This window comes from Nicotiana tabacum, chromosome 1, assembly GCF_000715075.1.
Source record: "Nicotiana tabacum cultivar K326 chromosome 1, ASM71507v2, whole genome shotgun sequence".
NCBI lineage: Eukaryota > Viridiplantae > Streptophyta > Magnoliopsida > Solanales > Solanaceae > Nicotiana > Nicotiana tabacum.
In genome coordinates, this window is record NC_134080.1 from 192,959,877 (window position 1) to 192,981,054 (window position 21,178).

Sequence of the window (21,178 nt, forward strand, 5' to 3'; positions counted from 1 at the left end):
ATTTCGCCTTGTAGCAAGCTACAGTCTGTCGTTTTATGACCATGATCATTGTGGAATTCGCACTAGTGATCAGGATTGCGCCTGTTTGGATTCGATCTCATTTCTTTTGGCCACCGCACCTTGTCACCCATGCTTCTTAAAATAGCTACGAGCTCGGAAGTGCTCACATTAAAATTATAACCGCCAAATCTTACCTTCAAGTTTCTATCATCATCCCGCGACTCTCGCATGTTTCGATCATTCCCAAATCTTGATGATGAGCCCGACTCTCTATTCCTCGATCTATGATCGTACCTTGAATTGTCCTGTTTTGATCGTGAAATTTTTCTCGCTGGGCCCATATATGGTTCGTGCCTGTTTTTACCGGACCTTTTTTCGGTTTCCACTCATCTCGAACTTACCTTTTTCTCTTTTTGAGACTGTGAGATAATATCCTCTTCTATCCTTAGCTTCGTGCTATACCTGTTGTAAACGTCATTCCACGTTGTTGTTGGGAATTCAAGAAGACTTTTCTTGAGTCGCCTCGTGGCTTCTGAGCTTTTTTCATTCAAATTACTAGTGAAGGTTATAGCTGCCTAATTGTCAGGTACACGCGGTAACGTCATTCTTTCACACTGGAACCTATCCACGAACTCTCTAAGCAACTCTGAGTCCCCTTGTTTGATTTTGAAAATATCTTTCATTCTTTTTTTGACTCTTTGAGCTCCCGAATGTGCTTTGATAAATGAATCTGCAAGCTCAGCAAAAGAATTTATGGAATTTTCGGGTAAAAGAGAATACCATGTTAATGCTCCCTTAGTGAGTGTTTCACCGAATTTTTTGACTAATATTGATTCAATTTCTTGTTTGGTCAAGTCGTTGCCTTTTACGCCTGTTGTGAATGTAGTCACGTGGTCTCGTGGATCAGTTGTTCCATCATATTTTGGAATATCGGGCATTTTGAATTTCTTTGGAATTGGGAGGGGAGCAGCACTTGGCTTCCAAGGTTGTTGTGAATATTTATCCATATCTATCCCTTTGATTACGGGCGGTACTCCAGGTATTTGCTCTATGCGGTCACTTTGCTCCTTGAGGTGTTTCTGCAATGTTAATACTAAATTTTGTAAATAAGAATTGACTAAGTTACCTGGTTCTCCTTCTCGTGACTCGTTGGGGATTCCACCACTGCCTGAATTAGCAAGCCCAGAATGAGGATTCTCCAAAGTGTTGTTATTTGGAATGGGTGTTGGTGGTGAAACAGGTAACTGGCTGACAAAGGCCTCAAAAACTTTATTGACCTGTTGAGCGATTAGCTTTTGCAAAGCTTCATTGATAGCTTCATCATTTTCAAATTGAGCGTTTCCATTTGCATGAGATCCATCAGGAGTGCCTTCTCGAGACCGCCGAGGGGAGCTTTGGAGAGAAGGGACCGGGGTGTGATCATCCTGTGGATTCCCTTGGAGTTGATGGTTTCCTTGGGTGTTGTCATTAATGTTTGACATGGTTGATGCAACAAAAAAGTTTAGCCTAAGAAAGAATTGATTATCAGATTCCCGGTAACTGAACCAATATGTTTATCAGATTCCCGGTAACTGAACCAATTTGTTTAACCAAAAAGTAGAACTTCGGTCAAAGCTTTAATTTAGAATAACTCGGGTTACTGATAATCAGAAATGAATAAGGGAAATTGATTTTGCTAACAATAAGATAGACAGAAGAAAACAAAGTAAACCAGTATATTCAGATGATTTCTAGTGTCCTTACAAATGACCAGTTTTCTTCTTTTTATAGCTATCTCTAAGATATACGTTTTGCCTTTGTCATAATCAGGCCATTATAGACAATTAAAGACATTAAATGTTACGTTATATAATCATTGTAATTTAATACAGATTCTCTAATGTTTTTAATATTTAATGCTTATTAAATACTGTATCTGTACTCTCTTGTGTTGTCAGATTCATTCTCCTTAATTTGCGGATCTAAATAGGTATGAGCGTCGAGTCTTTTGAGTAATTGCTCATGCCTCTACTTGTGCCTCTGCTCGTATCTGTTGCAACTCGTGCCTCTTTGTTAATCATCATTCTTTGACCAGCCTTCGTGCCATGACACGTCATCTTTCAATCACTTCAATATGTAAACTCAATTTTTCCCTATACAAGGGGCGGAGACACAAGCCGAGGTACGGGTTCGGCTGAATCCAGTAGCTTTTGCTTAAACAGTGTTTTTCATGTTTAGAATTTATTAAATATGTACAATTATTAAATTTAGAACCCATTCATCAACACTTAAAGTTGTCAATCTAAAATTCATACCATAATATTAAAATCTTGGCTCAGCCTATGTATATTATAGCTATAATCAATCTATTTTCAAATGTGCAATCAAGCAATAATGAATTTTAACTTTATTTTATGTATATAGTTTCTTTAAGAAAGTTTAGAAGACTTGCAAATTACAATGTGCGCGCGCGGCGCATGGAAATTTAAGTTACTTTATCACTAAGGAAAAAAGAAATAAAGCATAGTTTTCATTTCAAATCATCTCCCCTTAGCTTTTCTACATTCAACCAAGATAAGCCCCTTCCCTTAATTTCCCTTCTCTTCCCAATAACATGCAATTGAAGAGGAAAGAAAAGGATCGGGAGGGAGGTTAATCAAATCTAAAACAACTAATAAGAAAAGAAAAGTAGCTCTCTGTTTATATACACACACTGGATCGCAATTGATCGGTAACTTTATCTTAAGGGTATTGTCACACCTCTCTTTTCTTCACTTAAAAATGTATACCCCCAATCATTTTTTCGTCCTATATATATGTTTTTCACCACTTTTTTCATCAACTTCAAATACCCATTTGCTTTTTTCACTCAATTTCACTTTACCCCTCTTTTTTTCTCCTCTTTGATGACCATGACTATGACTTCCTAATCTGCTTCTTTCTATCATGGTAACCTCTAAACCTTTACCTATATGATGCTTTGTTGAATATATTTTAACCTCATTCTCCACTTTTTTCAATTTTCCTCTAACCCCTTTTCTCCTTTCTACATTATTTGTGACTACAACTGATCTTTCGGGATTACCATCGAGTTTTTCAATCAACTTGTCGTAGTTTTCTGTCTTGCAATCAACGAGAGAGAAGTCGATGTTCTCGTAGTTAGGCAAGACATCAACAGGGTCCCCTGTCTTGAATTCTACCATGTCATTTAGCCCTGTTTCTTCAATCACTTTCTGCGTCTTGTCCAATTTTTGTTCCGGAATAATAAAGACGACTTTACCTGTCGAAAATAAAATTAAGTAAATAAAAGTATAATTTGTCTAACGACTTATATTTTTAGATGAGATGGTCATGCACTTCAACATTTACCTCCCGTTTGACGAGCAGCTGCTGCTAAAGCCACAGTTGATGGAGAGACATCAGAGGTGACTTCTACCATTAATTTGGCACTCATGCCGGCCAGCTGCTAGTGCTGATATGAACTCGTTACTCTCGGGTTCTTGTGTTCCAAATGAATCGCAATTCTGATTTTGTTTGCTACACTGCATGGAAAGGGAAATTAAACAGTCAATTTCATTTTTTTTTTTGGTATTCAGTTAGAAATCCAAGTAGTCGCATATATGCATTATGCAACGGCTGTTCTCAATGCTAGAACTATGGCCATGTGAACCATTAGAAGCAAATCACAGTAATAATGTTCTTTTTAGTTTACAGCGCCAATCATGCATAAATCGAGATGTATTTTTCTCTGTGTTTCAAGCACGACAATGAAGAATATATTAAATAAAGGTATTAATAATATATCTGAGCATATTAAATTTTGTGCATGAATGTGATATCATCTCTTTTATAGGCTCTTCAATTAAAATTCCAACTGCATTCATGTCTTTGGACTAAAATTGCTATAGAGCTCCAAAGTTAAACCGCCGCCTATAAAGTCAAAGAAACGGAGAGGGTCAAAATAGAAAAAAATTAAACAAATAAATTATGAAGTGTTACTTAATTGTGTCTTCAACACGCCCCCTCGCTTGCACGCTTCATTCATTTTTTTCACTGGCCAAGCACGAGAAAATTATTTTTTATAATGATGGCTGTGAGACTTGAATTTAGGACCTCTGTCTGCTCTAGTATCATGTTAAAGTATGTCATTATCTCATGCACAATTTATTTACTTAATTATCTCTTCAACATGAAGCAGAAAAAGAGATTTAGTTTATCAAAATATTAAGTCAATCATATATCATGCATGTAATAACTGATGGTCCCTAAATATAACTCGATGTTCAAACAATTATATATAGTTCCTGGAGCTCCTCATAAGGTTTGTGGAAAAACCTGTCGTCGGACTTTATTAGTCTCATTGTTGGAACAGAATCATCTCTTTTTCATGATATTCTAATTGTTCCAAGATCTTATGTAAATTGAACTAATCAAATTCAATTTAATTCTACGTAGAGAGATGAAAAAACGAAAGAGGGGAACAAACCAGCTTAAGGGTGTCAAGATACGCATTGGCAGCACATTTTGGGGACCATTCCATTCTCAAATAAACTGGACGTTAACTTCTTCGGAAACTTGAGATCCTGTTTGTCGTTTGAAGGAATTCTTCTTTGTTCTATAATCGTATATTATTTGCTAGGTTTTTTCTTCAATAATTGTTCTGTTTGCATGGGAGGTATTTAAGGAGGATCACAAATTAAACCGAGTAGGAAAACCGTGGTTCAATGTCAGTTTATCCGGCATTTTATGGATTTCCCACTTTTGACTTTTGACCAATTTGACTTATGATAGACATCTGACGCGGTATGTTAACACTCCTCGTTACTATATCTATTATTTCGTCAGTCCCAAATAAAAACAATAGACATTTACACTAACAAATTAATTTGCAATACATTCATATGAATAAATTAACTTTAAGGGAGTTTCCCAAATGAACATTAATATATGGTACTATGTCTTCGATATCAAATTAAAAGGAATATTGAAGAGAATTAGTTGCAATACATAGAGCTGGTGATCAATGACTGCAAAGTTCTAAAACACAATATAAATGTTTATATAACCTTCTTTGGTCGGACTTCAATATTTGAGATTCTTGACAAGCCCTCTTTCAATCACAGCATCTCTTATGAGATTAAAAGAAGTTTCGAAATCATCAAGCAGCTGTTGTGGATCAGGAATAGCACTTTCATCAACAGATACGACTATGATCATCTTATTGATATAGCTTTGGATATTGATCATCAGTGCCTAGAGTTACAATTAATGGAAAAATATGTTATTGATATCACTCATGTATACCGATAATGTAAAAAAAATGCGTTATTGGTGTATTTAAGCTAGTTATAGTATGTAAATTATCAAAATAGGCTTATAACACACAGTTACCTATTGTAGAGGTTATCCTAACATGATAATGTAAGAAATTTATATACTATCAGCGCATATAAATTAAAGTCTTCAACTAATTAGGTCGTACCAAGAAAAAACAGTCCTCTCATTTCAATTTCCTCTATGAAAACATATGTATGGGAAGGGAAAACGAGATAAAGATTTTATGTTGTAAACATTTCCACTTATAACCCCCCCCCCCCCCCCGGTCCCCTTTTAGCCTCAAGAACCAAAATAATTAAAGAGGCTTCTAGAGGTGATTTTCCATTGGGTAGGACTTGGACTCATGCAATATATTTAGCGGAAAAGGGTTCAAAATATCCCTAAATTATTGAAAAAGGTTTAAAAATACCCTGCATCCACCTATTAGGCTAAAAATACTTCTTCAACTACCTTTTTGGTTCACTTATGCCCTTTGACCGTTATGTCAATGATGAATTAAAAATAATTATTATTCTTTTTATAAAACTTAAAAAAAAATTACAAAATATTTTTATTTTTTAAAACTAATGCACCAGTAGTCCACTAATTTAGTAAAGTCTTCTTCTTCTTCTTTTTTCTTTTTTTTTTTCTGTTTTTACAAAAAAATATTTTTTTCCATTTTTTCAGTTTTTTTTAAAGCATTGTTTTTCTAAAAACTAAAAACAAATTGTAAAAACAGAAAAAAAAATGTTTTTAATAAAATATTTTCGTTTTTTAAAAACTAAAAAAATATTTTCAACAAAATATTTTTTTTTCATTTTTTCAGTTATTTTGAAAAAACGAAAATATGTTTTCTTTTAAAAAAAACTGAAAAACAAAAAGCTTTAAAAAAAGCTGAAAAAATGAAAAAAAATATTTTTTTTGTAAAAATTGAATTGTTTTTTGTAAAAACTGAAAAGAAAAAAATAAGAAGATTTTACTAAATTAGTGGACTATTGGTGCATTAGTTTTAAAAAAAAAATTGCAATATTTTTTAAGTTTTACAAAAATAATAATTATTATTTTTAAATAGCATTGACCTAACGGTCAAAGGGTATAAGTGAACCAAAAAAGTGGATGGAGGGATATTTTTAGCCCAATAGATGGATGAAGGCTATTTTTAAATCTTTTCCAATAGTTTAGGGGCATTTTAAACCTTTTTTCCGTATATTTAGGGTAAAAACTTAACTTTCCCTAGTATTTACACCAACATATGCAATTTAGTCTTGATAGTTAGCACAAATTAAAATAAGAATATATATATATATTTAAATGATACTATTAAATGACTGCACGAAAGACATACCTTGCTTTCATTAGTTTGATGTAAACACAGGCTTAAATAAATTTTATCTACAATTAGCTATCATGCTTCCTGATAGTATTTTGGCGACATAACAATATTTAACTACGTATTAATCTCCAAATTAGTAGTTATAAAGAGCAAATGCCTCAAGAATTAATAGAGTGGATGAGTACTTACACTTGGCTGCCCATAAGCACCTGGAGCAAGATAAGTAATAGGGTTGCCACAGAACCCAATTTCTTCTTGTGGTCCAACCAAGTTGGTGAAGCATACTGTTGTATGTGAGAATGCTCTCACAGTCACTGGTGTAGCTACCTATCAAATTTTTTTACAGCATTAGGTTAAATTTATTTATAACAATAACTTTTCATTGAATGATATGGTAACTAAAAAGTTATGGTAATAACCTGTATATATAGTCGGTAAAATTACACTACAAGTATAAAAAAAAAATTTAATACTTTCAACTTATACAAATAATATATTAAAGGATTAAGCTTATATACACTGACGACAGTGTAAAGGGTTTTTTATGCTATTAGTGTAGTTTAACTGGTTGTGGTAGATCGCTTGCCCTATTTTTCAAGAAATTAGTTACATTTATTATGCAATGTGTATATATTTATTTTTTAAGTAACTCGAAAAGAACTCACTGTATCGAAGTTCACTAAATTTTATTGAATTTGAATATGCATATACCTTGGCACCAAATAATTTGACGAGTACTTCAGCTAACATCATTGTGATTAAAGCTTCAAATGTGCGTTTCTTGCGATCTACTGTTGCCTTTGCTTCTTTAACATAATCTAAAGGATCATCACGCAGTGCAATCTTGAAAGGTAAGAGCACATAACCAAACCAATTTCCCCAACCTCCCTTTTGTTTTGTGCCCTTCTCCATCATAGCAGCTAAATCCTGTTTCATTCATGTCATGTCATTATACGACTTCACAAAAGCAACAACAACAACAACAACAATAATAATAATAATAATAATAATAATAATAATAATAATAATAATAACAACAATAAAAATAACAGAATAAAGTTTACTTCAATTCCTGCAGAGGGTCTTAGGTTTATAATAAGACATGATCGTAGTCGAATGTCCTTGGGAAGATTGTTGTTTCTCTCGTTGGCTCCCTTATCTTCCTTACCAACGGCTGTAAATAGTCGGAAAAATAGTGGAAATCAGAAACATGTAACATATAATAAGCAGGTTCAGCTGAACTCAATATTTTTTATATGGAGTGGAGCTATTTGGTGAATATTACTAACTTTTAACAAATATTAAAATCAGAACATAAGAATTGAACTCAAAAATTAAAATATTGAATTCGCCTATGAGAAGTATAAATATTCGAGATCCTAGCTACTTGATTTCCCAGAATTTATGACTAAATAACTTACCATATCTCCTATTGAGATATTTAGATAAACCAGCTTGCGTTATTCCCAGGGCAACATCATTTATGGTCTGTGGAGAAAATGCATGCAACAATATCAGTTAACTTCAACAACAAATATCAACTTTATTCATTTATAATGTCCAAATTACTTACCACATTCATAGCATTTTTCACCAACTTCAAATCATCCAAATTAATTATCCTGTGAACTATTCGTCTCCCATTAGACGCAGAATTAGGCGGAGCCGCCATTGGAGTTTTTGTATCCTTAAAAAAGATGACTGTGGCTATGAACATCAAAAGGTCCACTATAGTATTAAGTATCATGTTGATGAAAAGCCAAAATTTTCCGAAATACTGCCATAATCTGAACGACCCTTCCTTTTCTGAATAACCTGTCAAACATTAGGCATCCTTTTCTGTTAGAATTTACGACACTGATCGTGTAAAGATATTTTATTTTGTCAGTGTATATAACTTGGATATGAAAATTAAAAGTGGCAGAATCAATTCATTTCTTAATAACTTGCCCGAGTTCAAATGAGTTCGGTTATTATCCGTTTGTTTACTTAAATCAAGGGATCCTTACCCAAATAGCCAATATTCACTGTTTACTTTTTCTGGCTATATATATTATACATTGACTATATATTGTTATATGCATATAACACATAAATTATGCATATATTATACATCCACATACTATTTTTAGTTTAAGCGATTAGGTGGACAATTATTTGGGTTAATTCTTCTTAAAGGAATAAGTTGAATCCAAAATATAGGTCAAGATGGAATAAATAATGTAAACCCGACAAGTCAAAATGCTATCCAAACCTAAACATACAAAATCAAATATGGAGATTGAGAATTTTTAAAATTCTGAAAAGCTTAGGCTTATAGTAATTTTCATTAAAAAAATGTTTTTTTAAATTTTTAAATAAGCAAAATAAAATGACAGGTAGACTAGGTTGAAGTATGCCAAGTTATTCGATCCATCTTGATCCAATTTTTTTAACCTATTTAAATTGAATCAAGTTATAACTCATTTGTTGATTTGACTTGCTCATATATAATAACCCAACTCGATCATTTGTCACCTCTAAAAAATATTATAATTAAAGTAACGAAGAAACCTGAAGGAGTAGGCTTCCTTTTCTTGATGTTAGGGCCCATTACTTAGACCCATATTTGATCCAACTTACTTTACCCAAGCATGGGCAAGTTAAGTCATGATCCATTTATCAATTTTATTCTATTTGACCCTTTCAAGTTTAATTTGATCCGATCCGCCTATTTGCGGCCTCTAACTAAATTCATAATTAAGTATTGAAGGCATACCTGAAGGTGTAGTCCTCCGTTTCTTGGTTGGAATAGTAGGAAGCTTGAGATGATCAGCAGTTTGGCGAGTGCACGCGAGTAAAAGAGAAATAAGAGAGGTGCCATCACCAAGAGAATGGTGAACTCGGAGAAATGCCACGGACTCTGCATCGCGAGTTTTGACATTGATAATGTGAAGGTCCCAAAGTGGCTTTGATTTGTCGAGGTTGGTCTTGCTAAGGTTGTAAATATAATCCTCCACGAACTTTTCTGGTGATTCGGTCAATTGACTTTCATCCACTTCTAGTACTATAACATGTTGCTCCAAATCAACTTTTGTTTGCACCCATTTTATGTCTGCTGAATTATTTTTATCCACAACCTGTACATAAAATATGTTACTACTTAGTATAGATTTTTAATTATATAGGTTTACTTAGCTTGCAGTATGTGTAAGCTAGTTTCCTGTTTCTTTGAGTGTGTTTCGCTAAACTTATAAGCTGGTCAAACGAGCTTATAAGCACTTTTCAGCTTTTGTTGCTTTGTTTCTGTTTCTAAAGAAAAAAAAAAAAAAAAAAGAAGGCCTCTTAAAGGGCGGGCATGATAGGCACTGATGTCTAATAGGATTGTTCTCCGAGGCAGATTCAGAAACTTCATCACATTTTTTAAAGTATAAGTTCAAAATTTATTAATTTTTTATACACTTTAAATGCCAAAAATTAAATTTTATATATATATATATATATATATATATATATATATATATATATATATATATATATATTTATGTATGTATGTATATGAATGTAATAAAACTTTCCACTATCTTTTTAATTTGCTGTTATAGTATGCCATTTACTATTTAGTTTAAATTATTGTCAATATTATTAAGTAGTAAAGTTATCTGCAAATCTTTTTTATATGACCTGATTGTGTAATTAATAAAGTCTTACACCCTTTTAATGTAAACAATATAAACTAAAAAATAAATCGAGGTGACGTATAAAAGAGTCATAACTCGATCAACAGAAGATAAATGATGCCCTGTGAAATTCCTAGTATTCAGCATCTTTAAGGGTGCACAACATATATGCTTCCTCATTTCCCAATCCTTACGTATTGTACTTCCTAATTTGTTTTTATTTCCAGTATATATTGCTAAAATTAGAGTGCTTGTGCTTGGTACTCCCTCCGTCTCATAATATGTGTCGTGGTTACTAAAAATAATTATCTCAAATTATTTGTCATTTTAGAATTTCAAGACAAAATTGATTATATTTTTCCTTTTTTACCCTTAATAACCAATTGCAATCACATTTAGTAAAAATATGGATAATGTCATTTATAGAAATGACACATAAATTGAGAAAATATTTAATAAGGATAAAGTAGTCAAAAATTATTCTTTCTTAAGGGGCGTGCATAAGAGAATCACGACAAGACGGAGGGAGTAATTGGTACCGCAATAATTGGGTATTCCATACTTTTGTAGGTTGTTTTCTCAAAGGACTAACGTATGGTTCTATATTTAGGAGTGTTTACCACATAACCAAAGTAAATTCATTTCAAAGTTGGGCCAATTTGGGCAATCATAAATGTAGTTTACCTACTAAAATTATTAAAATTATATATTTTTTTTTTTGGGTCTTGTTGGTTATAGAAAGAAAAAGTTTAGCCAATTCTGGGCCAAACTTTTGTAATTTTTTTATTTTCGTTTTAAAAAAAGTTTTGTACAATTTAATTTTGTAATTAAATAAATTACAAAAGAACAAATAAAGAAATGAAAATAATTTTGAGTTGATCTAGTTGGGTTACGACGCAATGTTTATTTTAAGTTGACTCCCCATTTTGACGGGAGAAAATTTTTGATCGACTATGATCCAACTCATTTATTAATTAAACCCTTTTTAATCTACCGAGATGACTATAGGTGCCAAGCATCTCCTAAAATGAAGTGCTACAAAATGAAGCAAGAAAATGAAATCCAATAACATATTTCGCAACACGCGAAAAATGAGTAGAAACTAGAAGGGTATGCCATTCAAAATGAGTTTTGGAGACATTTAGCTTCCGTTTGATCATAAATTTTTGCCTTTTTTTTTCAAAAACAAAAAATTACAAATAGTGTTTGTTCATGGAATATGATTAGTTTTGGAAAAATTTTGAAAATAAAAAATTCAAGCTCCCAAAAACGTTTAGGGCAGTTTTTGGGTGAAATGTATTCTTCCACTCACACAACTTCAAGTTTTTTCAAATAAATACATGTCCAAATACGTCAATTTTAACTTCCAAAAATTATTTTTGAACACGACTTCAAAAGTTCATTTTTCAAGTTTCAATCAAATCTATATACAAACGCTAATTTACTCGTACGTAAATGGTACATGCAAAACGCATATATATGGGAATAAAAACAACAACAAACAGTGTAATACCACTAATGAGATCTCGGAAGATAATGTGTACGCAGACCTTACCTCTAACTTACAAAGGTAGAGAGCATGTTTCGGGCAGCTCAAGGAAAAGCGAAATACAGTTAAATGTTGGAAGGAACATACCAGCAAGCTAGTGAAACGAGGATGCTTAAGCAAAGTAAGCTCCAACTTCTCCTTGACAGGCTGAGGTGAAATCCGAGTTTTTGCGGCCATAATAGCAACGACATGGACATTAAAAGTTGGATCATGAAACAAACAAGCAGTTGGACTCAATGGTTCTGTTTCCACAGGCACCATTTCGTATTCTTCAATGGCTTTCCTCTCTGTATCTATTGGCTTTAGAATTGATGGTCCTGTTGTTCTGCATCTTAATCCTGTGACTGGTGACTCCATTTTTCTTTTCTTTTTTGCTTACAGTTTGATGTCAAAAAGAAGAGAATATGGGAACTCTGAAAAGGTTTTAATGTGTGTACTATTACTTGATTCTGTGACTCTTTTTGTTTTCTTGTTGCTTTTTTGTTATATAGAAGACTAATAAGAGTACCAACTTCATCTAATGTGTGCGCTGGCGCATTTTTGACATGGGCAACAATTTAAACTCAATTGTAAAAATGTTACTATTAATTCATCCTTTTCAACTTATTTGGCGTGGTTTGACTAAGACGATCCAAGTGAGGTATGGGATGGCAGTGCGTATACAGATTTTATCTCTACTTTACGAAGGTAGAAAGACCGTTTCCGATAGACCATCGAGGTTTGACTGAGACGATGTCTAAGAAAAAAGGAAGATTTTGAAATATGTGGTTCGAAAGTCATAACATTTGTAAAGTTGTAATAATACTTTTGAAACTTGTGGTCTTAAACATGTTATAACATTTGTATGATAGTACAAGTTTCTCATAAAAGGTATGAAAGAGAAGTTTAAAGTTAAATTACAAGTATATTTTTTTAATATAGAAATTTATATTGTTTTGAATGAACTAATAAGAGAATAGTGTCAAACAAATTAGAATCAAAAGAATATCATTTCATGTAATTCGTCTATCTCATTTTATGTAATGCTATCAGTATCCAGTGTATCAAAACTGTTTTCTCCTTTAATACAATATTTTCCAAACATTTTTTAAGTATGTTTCCAATTTTAAATTTTTTTGATTCATGGTACTACACTTTTATGTAATTTTCTCAAATATATAATCAGTTGACGTTCGTACTAAGACTAAAAGGTCGATGCTTGACGGTCAAACTCTGAGGACATTGGAGAATATATTTAGAGGCGTGATGATCCAAACTTGCTTTGGAGGCTCAGGGGTGTTAATTTGAGGGTCATCGGAGAAGATGAGGTTTTAGGTTGATTCTGTGATTGAAGATTCGAGAAGCTGTGGCGTGATTCGAGGTTAATAGAGTATGGAATCGTGTTGAGGGAGGTTAGGAGGTTCAGGGGTGTTATTTGGGTGGCCGGCGGCGGCGTTGCCGCCGGGTTTCAGGCGAAGGCGTGGGGTGGCGGCTCTAGGGTTTCGAGAGGTCGTTTGGTCTGTGGTTTGGGAGACGAAGAAGAGAGGTCGGGAAATGAGGGGGGTAAGGGGTTTAGGAGTTTGGTATATTGAGATGGTGAGATTAATATGGTCCGTTGGATCAATGAAGATTGACGGCCTGGATCAATTCCCTTAATGGGAACGGCGTCGTTTGGTTTTAGTAGGGGATGGGGCGGTTCGGGGCCACGGGTCGGGTATGGGGTTACGGGTGAGGGCGGAGTAATCTGGACCGTTGATCAAGTGAGATCAACGGCCCAGACTGAGCGTGACAAAAACGACGTCGTTTGGACGGTCGTAGTGGGCGGATCAGTTGGACCGGTTTAGACACAAAATTTGGGCTGGATTTGGTCAAAATTAATATGGCCCAGTCCAATTTCTCTTCTATTTTTTCATTTTTGTTCTCTTTCCTTTTTAAACCAATCTTCAAAAATTAAAAACCTAAAAATCCTAATTTAAATTGTAAAATCAAAATTAACATAAAATGCTAATTAACTCTTAAAAACAAATATCACACAAAATTGAATAAAAGAAAATTACACAATTTTGACATTAAATATTAAAACGCGAAGTACGTTATTTTTTTGTGAATTTTTCATTTTTGTAGAACACACTTAACTACTCCTAATTACCGAATTAAATCCTAAATGTAAATGCGACATATTTTTATATTTTTTCTTAATTAAAGTAAAAACAAACGTGCACATGCAATTACAAATAAATCACAGGCAACACAAAACTATTTTATTTTGAATTTTTTTTGGGAGTAGTTCTCGTAGGGCAAAAGTCACGTGCTCACAGCTGCCCCTCTTTGTCCGAAAACACGAAGAGTTTTCGTGCAAAGATTAAGTGAGCGGATACGAGCGATTTTTGCTCGTTCGGCTACTCCGTGCAAAGCATTTTTGAAAGATTTTACCGGACCTCTGCTTCAAAGGTTTCCTACATATCCCTGGCTAAAAGGGAATCAGGTCAATGTAGTTTGGGAAGTTTCGGTAGCTGGGACTACCATGGAGCTGTTATTTTGATGTTACTGCTGTTGCTGCTGATGTTACCACTTACTGACCTCCTTATTACACCTTGATGAAAGATAAAGAAGTTATACTAAGCTATGATCTATGAATTACAAAGATTTATTCTCAAACTTGGTCATGTGACTGTTGCTGCCTTGTTGCCTTGTGTTTCCTCTGGTATTTCTTTACTTCTGATTTGACTTGTATTCTCCCTTGATTGCCGATCTCGAACTGCTTATTTCCTTCTTGTGAGCTTCACATTATTTTTCCTTCGAATCTTGAACTGCCTTCCTCTGCTGGGGATTTTTGTTGTTTCCCGCTGGGGATTTTTGTTGTATTCCTCTGCATTACTGACTTCAACAACAATTACTTCTTAAAATATAACACCTCCATTCTCCAGGCGGGCTCCTGACTTCAATAACTTCTTAAAGATAACACATCTATTCTCCAGGTGGGCTCCTGACTTCAACCACTTCCTAAAAATATAACACCTCTATTCTCCAGGCGGGCTCCTGACTTCAACAACTTCTTAAAAATACAACACCTCTATTCTCCAGGCGGTCTCCTGACTTCAACAACTTCTTAAAAATATAACACCTCTATTCTCCAGGCGGGCTCCTGACTCCAACTTAAAATTTAACAACCTCCATTCTCCAGGCGGGCTCCTGACTTCTTCAACTTTTAAAATAAATAACCTCCGTTCTACAGGCGGGCTCCTGACTTCATCAACTAAAAATTTAACAACCTCCATTCTACAGGCGGGCTCCTGACTTCTTCAACTTTTAAAATAAACAACCTCCGTTCTACAGGCCGGCTCCTGACTTCATCAACTTAAAATTTAACAACCTCCATTCTACAGGCGGGCTCCTGACTTCAACTACAACTCCAAAATATAACACCTCCATTTTTCAGGCGAGCTCTTGATTTCAACAACTAAAAAATATAAATTCCTCGATTCTCCAGGCGGGCTCCTGACTTCAACAGCAACTTGAAATTTAACAACCTCCATTCTACAGGCGGGGTCCTGACTTCGACTTGAAATTGTAACAACCTCCGTTCTACAAGCGGGCTCCTGACTTCATCAACTCAAAATTTAGCAACCTCCATTCTACAGGCGGGCTCCTGACTTTTTCAACTTAAAATATAACAACCTCCGTTCTACGGGCGGGCTCCTGACTTCAACAACTTAAAATTTAGCAACCTCCATTCTACAGGCGGGCTCCTGACTTCTTCAACTTAAAATATAACAACCTTCATTCTACATGCGGGCTCCTGACTTCAACTATGACTTAAAAGATAATACCTCCATTCTCCAGGCGGGCTCCTGACTTCAACTACTTCTTAAAAATATAGCACCTCCATTCTACAGGCGGACTCCTGACTTCAATAAACAATTTAAAATGTAACACCTTCATTCTCCAGGCGGGTTCTTGACTTCAATAAACAATTTGAATATAATACATCCATTCTCCAGGCGGGCTCCTGGATTCAATAATTTTAAATATAACAAGGGCTCCTGACTTTTACTACTTCTTAAAAATACGTTTTATTGATGTTGCTCCTTCCTGCCTTCTGAACCATTTTTCTTCTAACTTGAAATTATCTTTTTTAGAACTGCTTCCCTCTTAACTAGTGTTTCATTCCTCTGAAAACTGCTAGGGATAACACCGGTGTTTTATTCAAAATATGTTATTTTCCTTCTTCAAAGACTACTTCCTTTAAAGTTGGCGCTTTCCTTCCACTGGAACTACTTCCCTCAAACTGGTGTTTTCACTTCTGCCGGGGATAACACTGCTGGGGAATTATCTTCCTTTTTTAAGACTAGTTACTTTCCTCCTTTTAACAATGGTGGGGATGGCACTGATTCACTACCCTTTAAACTCGAGTTATCTTGCTTCTTCCAAGATTGCTTTCTTCAAAACTTGTATTGCCTTCTTCCGTATACTGCTGGGGATTCCACTTCCTTCAAAACTTGTGTTATCTTCCATCTTCCCCAAGTGGGTATCTGATTTCAAGAAAATTTTCGCAATGAGAGAAAATTTTCTGCCCCAGTTTGATAATCTTCTTTGTGGCCATGTCTTCCCACTATCAATAATATCTCCTTTCCCTGTTTCAATCAAAGAGAAAATTTGTTAGTTTAAAACGTGGTAAGTGGTCGTGCCACTCCTGCTGGGGATGGTTTTCCCTTTTTCCTTTCCCTGCTTTGCGTTTTATTACAAAACTTGTTGGGGATGATATTATTTGCTCGGGATGATATTCCTGTCGGGGATGGTTTTTCTTTTCTCTTCCTTCCCCGCTCTGTGTTGTCCGACCATCGCGGAACTTGGTCGATAATCTGTCGGAGTTGTTCCTGCATTTCGCAAATCTGCTGGGGATCCTCTTGGAATTTGATCCATAACTTTTCAACTTCCTAATTTTCTGTTTTTCTCCAACTTCCCCTGGGAATTTGGTCCCCTTGGAATCTAGACCCATTCATCATTTGGTCTTGCGACAAACTTTTTTTCGCTTTGGCGCCTTATCTTTGGCCTGTCCTATTCGCATTTTGCTTTGCACCGTTTTGGCAACTAATAGTAGGCTCTAAAAAAATCTTTCTCAAAACAAACTGCTGGGGAGATAAAGTCTTAAAACAAAAGAAATGAAAAGTGATGATTTCAAAAGATGGAAAAAGAAGAAATCTTTCTGAACAAACGCTGGGGAAAAGGAAAGAAAAGAACTTATCTGAATGATATAACCGACCCCAACGATCATGTCGTGCATTCCGGATTAATCAACCCAGTCTATTTGTATCAATAAATCTTTCGGACGGCCTCATCCTGCCGGGGATAAACAGGCACTCAATCCTTCGCCAAATGCGGATCCTTTCCACCAATCTTGTCTTATCGCCTCATAGTGCCCTTCGAGGGGTTTTCACTAATAAGACTCTCTCATTTCTCTCAACTCTCGTTGCCTTATGGTGCCTGTGAAGGTTTTCACCGATAAGACTCTCTCGTTTTATTTCTCTCAACTTACGTCGCCTTATGGTGCCTGTGGAGGTTTTCACCGATAAGACTCTCTCATTTTATTTCTCTCGACTTCCGTCGCCTTATGGTGCCTGTGGAGGTTTTCACCGATAAGTCTCTCTCTTATTTTATTTTATTTTTCAGCTGGGGATTGGAGTGTTACCGATATGACTCTCTCTGCCGGGGGTTCTTTCGGCTATCAATTCATTTCCAGCTTATGATCCTCTTCTCTGCTGGGGATCAGAGTGTTATTCCTGACTTTTGTTTGCATGACTTGGCACTTCTCAGATACTGATCGGGAGGTCTTTTTTGGACATCAATATGGGTTTTTGTGTATGGCTAAAAGAAAAGGGTAAAAGATTCAAAATAATTTTGATGGGTAAAATATTACAACTCTTGGAATCAACTTTCTTTCCCAAAATTATAAACATAAACTTCTGCCCCAGTTTTTTGCTTGGGAATTTTTATTTTTGTTACACTATGTTACACTATGACCGAGCCGTGAGGCGCCTACATATCCTTCTTTGAGGAATCAGGTCAAACATAGTTCCCAATTCCTTTATTTTCTTGTGACTTTTCTTTTGTCTTTATTATCATTATTTTTCTCTTCTCTTTTTCTCTCATTTTCATTACTGATTCCAAAAGAGGTGTATGAAAGAATAAATAAGGCTCAAAGGGGGAAGCAAAGGTTAAAGTGTTTGGATAGAAGAAAGAATTGCCTCCGTCATTTCATTCTCCGATACATGCCAAGTACAAACAAACAACAATTACAATCAAAAGAAATCATACATAATATCTCTTAACTGCGTCCAAATTGATAGCCATGTCGACGCATTTCCCTTCGATATCTGTTAAACATAAAGCGCCATTGGACAACACTCTGGTTACAATGAATGGCCCTTGCCAATTCGGGGCGAACTTGCCCTTTGCCTCGACCTGATGTGGGAGGATGCGTTTCAGCACCTGCTGTCCTACTTCAAATTTTCTGGGACGCACCATCTTATTATATGCTCTTGCAATCCTTTTTTGATACAACTGGCCATGACATACTGCTGCCAATTTCTTTTCATCAATCAAGCTCAACTGCTCCAATCGGGCTTTGACCCATTCATCATCATCAATCCCAGCCTCAGCGATAATCCGGAGGCATGGAATTTCTACTTCTGCCGGTATCACTGCTTCAGTTTCTTATACCAACAAGTAAGGAGTTGCACCTACTGAAGTGCGGATAGTAGTGCGATATCCCAACAATGCAAATGGCAACTTTTCATGCCATTGCCTGGACCCTTCTACCATCTTCCTCAATATCTTCTTTATGTTCTTGTTGGCTGCCTCAATCGCGCCATTCGCCTTGGGATGATACGGGGTAGAATTACGGTGTATAATCTTGAACTGTTGACATACTTCTTTCATTAAACTGTTGTTGAGATTAGCGCCATTATCCATGATGATCACTTTGGGGATCCCAAATCTACATATGATATGGGAATGAACGAAATCCACCACTGCCTTCTTGGTTATCGACTTGAAAGTTTTAGCCTCAACCCACTTGGTGAAATAATCGATGGTGACCAGAATGAACCTATGACTGTTAGAAGCTGTCGGCTCAATCGGTCCAATGACATCCATGCCCTATGCAACAAATGGCCATGGTGCTGACATTGTATGCAATTCTGTTGGTGGAGAATGAATAAAATCTCCGTGTATCTGACACTGATGGCCTTTTCGCACGAAATTAATACAATCACGCTCCATAGTGAGCCAATAATACCCTGCTCGAAGAATCTTCTTCGCCAATACATATCCGCTCATATGTGGCCCACAAACTCCCGCATGTACCTCTGTCATCACTATCATGGCTTGACCAGCATCTATACATCTCAGCAATCCCAAATCTTGTGTTCTTTTGTATAACACTCCTCCACTGAGGAAAAATCCCTTTGCCAATCACCGAATGACTCTCTTTTGATCTTCGGTGGCCTGCTCCGGGTATATCCCCATCCTGAGGTATTCCTTGACATCATAAAACCACGGCTCGCCATCCATTTCTTCCTCTATCATGTTGCAATAAGCATGCTGATCATGAACCTGGATATGCAATGGGTCAACATGAATTTTGTCTGGGTGGTACAACATCGATGCTAAAGTGGCCAAAGCATCGGCAACCTCATTATGAACTCTTGGGATGTGTCTGAACTCCACTGATCGAAATTGTTTACTCAAATCAAGCAAGCATTGTCGATATGGTATGAGCTTCAAATCCCTTGTTTCCCATTCACCCTGAATCTGATGCACCAGGAGGTCCGAGTCTCCCAAGACCAAGACGTCCTAGACATCCATGTCTGCAGCTAACCATAAGCCCAAAATGCATGCCTTATATTCAGCCATGTTATTGGTACAATAGAAACGTAGTTGTGCCATAACAGGATAATGATGTCCTATTTTAGAAATAAGTACCGCTCCTATTCCAACTCCTTTCGCATTGGCGGCTCCATCAAAGAAGAGCTTCCAACCTGGTTCCTCAGATAATTCCAACTCATCTACATGCATCACTTCTTCATCCGGAAAATACATCCTCAAGGGCTCGTATTCTTCATCAACAGGATTCTCGGCCAAGTGATCAGCCAATGCTTGGGCCTTCATGGCCGTCCTCGTCACATAGACGATGTCGAATTCTGTGAGTAATATCTGCCATTTCGCCAATCTCCCTGTGGGCATAGGCTTCTGAAAAATATACTTCAGTGGATCCAAGCGTGAAATGAGATAAGTAGTATATGATGACAGATAATGCTTCAATTTCTGGCCACCCAAGTCAGGGCGCAACATGTCTTCTCGAGTTGAGTGTACTTAACCTCATAGCCTGTAAACTTCTTGCTGAGATAATAGATGTCTTGCTCCTTTCTTCCTGTAATGTCGTGTTTCGCTAGTACGCAGCCAAACGAATTCTCTAGGACCGTTAGATAAAGAATTAACTGTCTTCCCGGCTCAGGTGGAACCAACACAGGTGGATTTGATAAATATCCTTTGATTTGGTCAAATGCTTCCTGACATTCTGCCATCCATTCTACCGCAACATCTTTCTTCAGTAGCCAAAAAATGGGTTCACATGTCGCTGTGAGTTGAGCAATAAACCTGCTAATATAATTCAACCTTCCCAACAAACTCATTACTCGTGTCTTGTTCTTCGGTGGCGGCAAATCTTGGATGGATTTGATCTTTGACGGGTCCAACTCAATGCCTCACCGACTGACGATGAATCCCAACAGCTTTCCAGATGGAACACCAAATGCACATTTGGCGGGTTGAGCTTAATATCATACCTTCGAAGTCTTTGGAAAAACTTCCTAAGGTCTGCTACGTGGTCTTCCTGATGCTTGGATTTTATGATCACATCGTCCACGTATACCTCAATCTCTTTGTGTATCATGTCATGAAACAAAGTAGTCATTGCTCTCATGTAAGTTGCCCTGACATTCTTCAAACCAAATGGCATTACCCGGTAGCAATAAGTCCCCCACGGCGTAATGAAAACCGTCTTTTCCGCATCTTCTTCATCCATCAGAATCTGATGATACCTAGCATAGCAATCTACAAAAGACCCGATCTCACGTCCGGCACAATTATCGATTAAGATATGGATGCTGGGTAATGGAAAGTTGTCCTTGGGGCTTGCCCTGTTCAAATTGCGGTAATCGACACACACTCTAATCTTCCCATCTTTCTTCGGCACTGGCACCACATTAGCAAACCAATCAGGATATCGAGTGACCGGAATAACCTTTGCCTACAACTGCTTGGTTACTTCCTCTTTAATCTTCACTCTTATGTCTGTTTTGA

The 21,178-nt window shown here is 36.1% G+C and overlaps 2 protein-coding genes across 2 annotated transcripts; both read right to left on the reverse strand.

Moving 5' to 3' along the window:
* Positions 1 to 2,434: 2,434 nt before the first annotated feature.
* On the reverse strand, positions 2,435 to 4,617 carry LOC107771222 (uncharacterized). Its single transcript, XM_016590568.2, has 3 exons — positions 4,466 to 4,617; positions 3,349 to 3,521; positions 2,435 to 3,259 (listed from the first exon to the last, which is right to left on the reverse strand). Exons 2-3 carry the CDS (start codon positions 3,431 to 3,433, stop codon positions 2,775 to 2,777), a joined length of 570 nt encoding a protein of 189 aa, XP_016446054.2. The 5' UTR covers positions 3,434 to 3,521; positions 4,466 to 4,617; the 3' UTR covers positions 2,435 to 2,774.
* Positions 4,618 to 4,881: 264 nt separating this feature from the next.
* On the reverse strand, positions 4,882 to 12,349 carry LOC107771242 (wax ester synthase/diacylglycerol acyltransferase 11-like). Its single transcript, XM_016590588.2, has 8 exons — positions 11,924 to 12,349; positions 9,387 to 9,747; positions 8,202 to 8,443; positions 8,050 to 8,116; positions 7,693 to 7,802; positions 7,340 to 7,555; positions 6,818 to 6,955; positions 4,882 to 5,232 (listed from the first exon to the last, which is right to left on the reverse strand). Exons 1-8 carry the CDS (start codon positions 12,191 to 12,193, stop codon positions 5,062 to 5,064), a joined length of 1,575 nt encoding a protein of 524 aa, XP_016446074.2. The 5' UTR covers positions 12,194 to 12,349; the 3' UTR covers positions 4,882 to 5,061.
* Between the last annotated feature and the right edge of the window lie 8,829 nt (positions 12,350 to 21,178).